General features: G+C 42.1%; 1 protein-coding gene across 1 annotated transcript in view; it reads left to right on the top strand.

Moving 5' to 3' along the window:
• The window catches only part of PTPRT (protein tyrosine phosphatase, receptor type, T), a gene marked incomplete at both ends in the record, with an annotated part of 272,370 nt that overhangs the window by 231,403 nt on the left and 32,445 nt on the right, over window positions 1–8,522 (top strand). Inside the window, 2 exons of the mRNA XM_009078497.1 lie at window positions 552–629; window positions 829–864. Of these exons, the coding sequence (XP_009076745.1) occupies window positions 552–629; window positions 829–864 (114 nt within the window). The remainder of the gene's footprint in view (window positions 1–551; window positions 630–828; window positions 865–8,522) is intronic.

Here is an 8,522-nt window from a genome sequence, read left to right as displayed (position 1 = left end):
TGAAAGAACCCAACTCACAGGGGAAAAGATTATAGGATTGGCTATGAACAGTCCTGGGTTGAAGAACAAGTCCCTTGTAATCTTGTCATGTTTTAACCAAAAAATTGCTCTCCTGCCTTTGTATTTTTGTGGTACATGTGTTTGAGCAGATTTATTTTACTGTCAATGCTGATTCTCTGTAGTTTGTATTTTGGGGGGTGTTTTTGAGGCTCTTCTAGAGACAAAACCTAAAGTTTGCTCCATTGGTTAGAAAAAGTACATTTAGAATATAGACCTGTGAATATATTCCTGTATGTGTATCCTGTGCAGGAACACATTGATTTACAGTAACTATAATACTATATTTGGGGTCTGGAGTGCTTATATTAAAGAAAATCCATCATGATGACAATGTAATAAATGTAATATGCATGTTGAGATGAAAAATATAATTCATTTTGATAAGCCTTATATATCCCATATTACTGTGTTCTTTGAGGAACATTCTCCCTGTTCTCTTTCTCTCTCTTAATATATGTCTAAAGTCTTTTCCTTATGTCTTTCCTACCTAGCATCACCCTCTCCTTGTTCATTTTCTGTCCAAAGCAAAACCCTTCAGAGCAAATCTATGTTGAATTCCTACTACTCAGGTACTAGTGCCAGACTTTTCTTTCATTTCTAAATGTCCTTTGCTTTTGTGTGTTTCCCAATATGACCTATAGACTGAAGCTTCTGAGTGTGAGATACAGCTAACCTTGTTTTCATTTTCTGTAACTTTTTTCCCCTGTTGATCTTCTGTTGGTTTCCATTGATCCGTGTCGTGTGGGTGAACGGAATTCCATCTCAAAGTATCATCAGACACTGTCCCATCGACCACGCTGTTAGGTAAGAAGACAGGTATGGTGTACTGCATTGGAGAGCAAACACACTCATTGCATCATGAAAATAACATGGACAAAGCACTGTTAAGTGTTTGGGTTCCAAAAGCATAATCAATCATCTGGTCATGTATTAATTGGAACGTTTTCTTATCACTCGTGGTTTATTATTGCTGTTAAATGATTTATTTTTTTTTTTTTAAAAAAAGGAGAGTTCAAAAATTAAGGTTTAGGACTTCTATCAAGTATGTATAGTTTATTTCTGTGAATGGGATTTGAGGTTCTGGGCCAAATTTTCACATGCCAACTTGCCTTAGGCTTAGACTCATGTAGATGGTTGTGTCTGTGCAGCACTGCAACCAGCTCTGGGGTCCCCAACGTAACATGGGTGTGGAACTGTTGGAGCAAGTCCAGAGGAGGTCACGGAGATGCTCAGAAGGCTGAAGCATCCCTGCTGTGGGGACAGGCTGGGAGAGCTGGGGATGTTCAAAAGAGGATTTGGAAAAAGCTCAGAGCCCCTTCCAGCACCTAAAGGGGCTGCAAGAGAGTCAAGAGGGACTTATGACAAGGGTTTGGAGTGACAGGACAAAGGGTAGTGGCTTCAAAAAAGAAAGAGAGTAGGTTTAGATTTGATATTAGGGAGAAATTGTTCCCTGTGAGGGTGCTGAGATACTGGCACTGGTTGCCCAAACTGTGACTGCTGCATCCCTAGGAGTGTTCAGGGCCAGGCTGGACAGGGCTTGAAGCAACCTGGCCTAGTGGAAGGTGTCCCTGCCCATGGCAGGGGGTTGGAATGAGATGATCTTTTAAGTTCCTTTCCAACCCAAACCATTCTGAGTCAATGATTTATGAATTCCTCCACTATGAAGCAGAAAGACGATGTGTGGCTGGTCAGAATCTAACCAGTGGTGTTTATCAGACCTGTCATTTTGGATTATCTGCAGTAAATGTTCAAGTCCCGACGCAGTAATCAACCATGGCTGCTTTAAACATCACTCTGAGCATGTTGAAGGGCCTTGGTTAGACCAGGAAGAAATGACAACCAGTGTCTGAAGTGCCTTGGCTTACAAACTGACAGCTTGGGCATAGAGGCTTGGAGGGGCTGCCACAGCACACATTGATCCTGAGGTCTGGCAAAATGCTGATGGCAATGAATGAGGCCTGTTTGAAAGAGGTGGGGAAGGAGAGGTGTTCTTTTTCCAGAAGGTTTGTTCTCATTTCCCAGAGACTCATTGTTGTCAATAGAAAAGTCCAAAGGCATGTTTAGCTCTTGGCTATACTTTAGAACCAGGGCCCTGACCTGCAGTATGCTGGAAGATGTCAAACTGCTATTAGTTTAGCATCTGTGAAAACCTGGCCATCATCTGGGGAGCTGTTTTCCCCTCTCTGTCCTCAGAGAATTAAGGGCTGAACTGTACATTTCATATTCTGAAGCTCAGGGAGCAACGAACAGGTTCAGTCTGTACTTCCCATGACAAAGCAGAAGCCAAAAAAAAGCCCCCAAAACTTTTCAAATCCCAAATTTTAGAGAGGAAAAAGAGGGAATAGGAACTGAACAGGTATTGTGCTTATGTGTTCAAAACTCTTTCAAATTTCTCCTAACCACAGTATCTGAGTAAAGATTGATACCCCTGTTTTACACATGGGAAGTTAAGAAAAAAGCACTTTTAAGACATGAATTGCACAGACTGGTCACTGCCCCAGTTCCACCTGAATTTAACAGGCTGTGAAACAGCCCTTGGCATTGGAGATATTTCTATCCTGTGACTTGAAGACGAATTAAAACCTCAGTGTTCTGGCTTCTCAGACATATTCATCAGACACTGGATGTCGTTGTATGAGCAAAATAAGTTTAATTTTTGATGTTTATTAATATTCATTCCCAGGAAAGAAAAGATATCTTAAAAAGGACATCAGTCATCCCTCTACCAATATCCGTCCTTGGGTACTACCTGCAGTTCAGTACTTTTTGTTCCCATCTGTTATGCCTTCTGCTAATAAATGTTCTGTATCTGCAGTAGTGGATGACTCCCTAGGCTTGGCTGTGACATGATTTGTTGATAGTAAGATACAGGGGACTTTGCTTTTGCCTCTACCCTATCCCATGCTTGATTAACACTTTTCTATGTGATGCCTGTTTTTAGTGGCATCATTTACCTTTTCAATCCTAGACAGCTCTGGATTTTAAGCGTTATGCACAAAAACTTTCACTAGAGAAGTAAATATCTAAAACTAAGAAATAAAGCAGGTAGATTTCTAGGGAAGACAAACCTTAGAGGTTGTTTCTGGAGAAAATGTTCATGTCCAGTAGCTCTGAAAGATGCTCAGGAGATCTCATCAGGGCAGTCTCTTCAGGGGAAGCAGCATGTCCTTCCCTTGCATCCACTGGCATCTCCCAGCAGTGTGTAAGGACATTTAGCCTTGTTCTCATTTCAGCTGCTCATGAGACTCCTCACTACAAAAGTCACTGCCCTCCAGAGAGGATGGAGGGTGTAGAGCCTTGTAGCTCCCTGCAGATGGGCAGAACAAGCAGAGAGAGCTCACCGTCATGAAGTCTCACACAAAATCTGACCTCTGCTTAAAAAACATAGAAATTTGCCCTGGATTTCACTCTTCTGTAGCTTGGATGGGCTTTTGCCCATCCCTGATCAATCTGCTGTGGGTATATCCACAATCTAGTTTGAAGAAGTCAAAGATGTTGAGAAGACAATATTGCTGCTTTAGCCAGTGTTGCCATTAGTGGCTTTTTCAATTGTGGGATCAATTATTTTTATGCAATAGAAGCTCAAAAATCAGTGGCTTGAGCTGTTCTGTAGTGTCTGTAGCCTCCCAGGCCATGTCAGCCTCTAATGAGGAGCTGTGGGAGAGGCTTTGCCATCATTTCACTGTGCTAATGTTGGCTGGCAGCAGAATGAGCAACAAAGGCACAGACCCTCGTAGGTTTGTACTTGAGCTGAATTTCTCTTACATTTCTTTCTGTCAGCAGAACATCAGGTGGTTTGGAAAAGTCTCCCTTCCAGTCTTTAGTGGCTTCTAGTTTTGGGTGCTGCTTTGAGTTGACAATAGTTTTTCAGCTGTAACTAATGAATTGCTCTGAAAGATGGGGAGGTCTGGCAGCCTCTTTTAACCAAAGAGGCAAAGAGATTTGATTTGGCTTAGTGAGCTCCACACATCTGAGGAGCTGCACTGTTACACTCGTACCCAGTAGTCCCAAATCTTTGCCCACCTCACCAAAAACCATCTTCCTTGCATCTTTAATGAGATTTTCTTCTCCTCTAACTCATGAAGAAAATGTATGTTATAGTTTTTATAAGATTAGTATACTCTGGTGTAAGGTGTTAACCAAGCAAGTCTTAAAAATCTCTAGAGAAAATTACATGCTTTTAAAAAAAATTTGGATATGAGGCTTCTTCATAGTCTTTGAAATGAAATGTGCATCCTCTGCTCTCTGTCAAACTTGCTGTCAGAAAGCTTTTGTGAAGGAATGTGCCTTTCCATAGCTCAGTTGACATCATTAGATAAATGATGTTTTGACTTTGGTTTGCAATACCACTGTTAACATTGTATAGAGCATATTATAGCTGGATATTTATCATATAATAAAGCCTTGATGCACACAAAAAAATTAAATTAATTTTTTCAGCTTGCACCATATCCCTAGTGTAAAGGAAAGAGGTATTAGCCATGCTGTAGTCATCCTCAGAAGATGTCAGCTAATTGACAACCCTTACTCTGGTGCAGAGAGACTGGCTGTGTGTGTAATTAAATCCATCACAAACACCACTCACAACATAATTTATTTTGTGCAAAGGGTGTCGTATTGCATCTTATCACTTGCCAAGGCTAAGAGAATAAAAATATAAGCAGAGATGATAGGCCTGTCATTTCAGACACAGGAGGAATTTGTGGCTATTAAAGCAAAAGTTTTGCAAGAAACTTCTCCACATATAGAAGTTGACACATCAGTGCAGCTTTGCTTTCAGATGGCTGAGGCGTAGGTTAGTTTTCTGGTCAGGAGGCAACATCATACTCTGTGCCCAGATTTCTCAGCCTGACTATATTTACGAAACAAGATGATATCTCTAAAAGCATCTAAAGTTTTAATCCCCAAAGGTTTTCTCTGGAGGAGCAGGTTCTCTCCCAGCAGCCTTATTGGGATGTTGCACAGGGCTCTGATCACACAGAGCCACTTCCAGGCTGGGAATCTAATTTCTGCAGCTGCTCTTCATCTTATCTGTGACATCTATGGAGAATTTTATCAGTTTTTCTGCGGAGGGAAACATATTTATTTTACTTGTCTGGGTAGCACAAAAGTTTATAATACAAGATGGTGTAGCAGCAGGCAAGCAATAATATCTCACCCTCAGGGTTACCCATCAAATGGGGAAAGATTCTACCTAACTGGCCTGTGCTGCAGCTCTGCTCTGCACACTGGACTCTGTTTCTCTTGGCAGAGTAAGACCTCAGAGTTGATTTCTGCAAGTTCCTGTTTGTTTCTCCAACAAAGAAAGTCACAAGAAGCACCATTTCATAAGCAGGGAGAGTTTGCCAGTGTTAAAAGTGAAGTCAACATTGTTAAATTTGACTATCTGCAGTTATACACTAAACACATAAGCTGAGATACCTGAAGAGTTTTACAGTCAGGCTAGTTATGTAGGAGCCAGCAAATCATTCATTTAATGTCTTCTACAAAATTTCAGGGTATTCTGTAAACTCTTAGGCTGTCACAGAAGCACAGAATGGTTTGGGTTGTAAGGAACTTTAAAGATCATCTTGTTCCACCTCCCTGCCCATGGACAGGGACACCTTCAACTGGACCAGGTTGCTCCAAGCACCATCCAAACTGGCCTTGAACACCTCCAGGGATCATCAAAGTGTCATCTTCCAGAAATCAAAATGTCTGTGCTGGCAAAGGACTTCTCAGGATGAGGAGTACGAGTGTTGCACTGAAGGTTAACCATCAAGCAACAGACTTTGTTACCGCAAACTGCTGATGTTAGAAACAACCCTCTCACAAAGGGCATGTTTCCAGCAACATGCAGAACACCTTTGTTATTTACAGCTGCACAAAAGGAACTGTGGAGAACTGGAGATAGTTCTAGGAAGGACCCAGAGCCCTGAACAGCCTGCCCTGCTGCAGAAGCTGTCCATGGATTTACTTTATCAGAGGAACCAAAGAAGTGATTTGACCAGTGCCATCATGGGTCAGGATTTCAAATGCTCAGAGGACTCTTTATTCTAACAGAAGGTTTAAGAAGATTCAGTGCCTGCAATTGAACTAAGGCAAAATCAAATTGCAATTAAGAAATGTTTAGGCAGGAAAGGGAATTACCCATTGCCACAACTTTTGGGGTGAGAACGGAATCACCATCTCTAGAAATGTTTTAATTTGGATTATTTCTTGGAACTGTATTCCATCCTTGGTGTGCAGTGGAATACGCAGGTGTGTGTTCCTATCAAAAACACAAGGACATGTGACAAGACATAGGATGTGCATATTAAATATAATACAAAAGACCTGATGCACAATTCTGTGTGTTTAGTAATTTTGAGTATTAGAGTGAATTATTTCATGCATCTTCCCCCCAAGAAAGCTATTTGCTTGCTTTGCTTTTCTCACTGAAAACTCATTGAAGGCACACACACTTTGGAGGCACTGCCAGAAACTCAGTGAAAAGTCTTGGCAAATTTGCCCTGCAAAGTCCTCCTGATTTGCAAGGAGTATGTTTGTGAAAAGGGGACAGAGAGGAAGGGACCGTGGAAAATTGCTGTGACTTGCCTTCAGTGCAACAATTAAAGCAGAAACCTGACTTTGCTGGTACCTTTGTTTTCTTTTCCAGCCATAATGATACCAAAAGGAATGAGATGTGGTTTATAGCTGAAACCTGCAGGAAAAGCAAAACCTGTTTGCTAACCCTCCAGAGGCTCTTTTGGCTGACTGTCCTAGAGAGAGCTCAGTTTGCTGCTACCTCCCCTCCTACCTGCATTTTGAATTGTTCACAAAATTGCTGTAAGCAGCACATCTTGGGAGAGGGTGCTGTGCCTTGCCTGAGCACCTCATTAACCATCCTTAGCTCCAGACTCATGGGGTGATTAGATGGAGAAGGAACAATATGTTACTTGCATCAGGCTTTATTAGTGGAACATGTAAATGCCAGGCTTGCCTCACCCATAGCAATTTGTCTCCATAAAAGCCCTTCTACCCTTCCCTTGGCCCAGATAAAATGCTGGTGGGAACAGCTCACAGTCCTGAGCTCGTTCAGTTGTTGGTTTGGGTTTTCTTCCAGGTAGCACAGAGGCCATGCACAATGTGTTTGTCGTGGAGGTCTGGAGGAGGTGATGAACTGCTTAGTTTCAAGTGTATGTCCCAGGGTTGAGAGTAGGATGACCCAGATTTTGTGATACTCTGTTTTAAGCAGAGACACTTGGCTGAGTGAGAGGCACACAAAGGCTGTGATGCCACAGATTACACTTGACGTTTTGCCCTGTGAGGGTGCTGAGGCACTGGCACAGGTTGCCCAGAGAAGCTGTGGATGTCCTGTCCTGGGAGTGTTCAAGGCCAGGCTGGATGGAGCTTTGAGAAACCTTCTAAAGGAAGGTGCCTCTGCCCATGGCAGGGAATTGGAACCAGGTGAACTTTAAGTTCCCTTCCAACTCAAACCATTTGTTGATTCAATAATATGCTGCAAGACTTGCTCCTACAATCAGTGGGGTCTGTACCAATTTTATCTCACTGACCAAAGAGACCAGTTATCACTATGGCCTCAAAGGCCAGAGACAGATCTCTCTTTGCTGCTGGGCAACTTCTTCTAGTTCCAAATCCATAGCACAAGCACCTACCTTGAAGGAAGTTATTCTGGAAAGGAGGAGGCATCACTGTCTGACTCTCACCTCTCCCTATGACATACAACTTTGAGAAGAGAGCCAGGTACACCAGAATTAAAGGAACTGATGAAGAGAGAAATTACTAATTGCCTGCCAAAGAGATGGCTGATCTGAGCTACATTTTACAAGCTGCCTGTGCTCTGCATGTGCCCTCCCTGAATTAGCACTGAAGCTGCACATTAGTTTTAAGGCTCCCTCTCGAATAGGGATCTAGGAATGTTTTTTAATTGGGGTTGATAAAAATGTAGCATTACTTGCAGGTTTCTCAGAGAAGCCAGTTGTGAAATTGGGTTTGTATTAAACCTAATGATGGAAAATTAAGCATAGTACGTCTGTCGGAAATGGTCCGCGATAAAAATCTTCTCCTTTCCATTACAGGAGGTTAATAGGGAATAGGAGAGGAAAGATGCACTGGGAAAGCGAATCCAACTAGGGGAATTAATAAGCCTTGAAATTCCCTCTGTTCATAGTTCTCACACTGTCATTAGTCGGAGCATTAGGGATGATTATACAAATGCTTTGGATGTTACTCTTCCTTAAATCCCAAATTTATTCACATTTTGGATGTGAAGGTTTCTTTGCTTGAGCCATAGCTCTGTAAATCTCTCTGTCCTGGCAATACGACTGTGTTTATGAGAACCTGGGACTCAGAAATCCTTAAATTCAGGAGTCTAATCTTCAAAGCAGATGATCACTGTGTTAATTTATTTCAGAAGAGCAGGATGTGTTCAGCATCTCTGATAATTCACCCACCAGACATTTTTATCTCACGCTGGTGAT

The sequence above is a fragment of the Acanthisitta chloris genome, unplaced genomic scaffold (assembly GCF_000695815.1).
Source record: "Acanthisitta chloris isolate BGI_N310 unplaced genomic scaffold, ASM69581v1 scaffold11377, whole genome shotgun sequence".
NCBI classification, from domain to species: domain Eukaryota; kingdom Metazoa; phylum Chordata; class Aves; order Passeriformes; family Acanthisittidae; genus Acanthisitta; species Acanthisitta chloris.
This window is presented reverse-complemented; position numbering and strand designations above follow the sequence as displayed.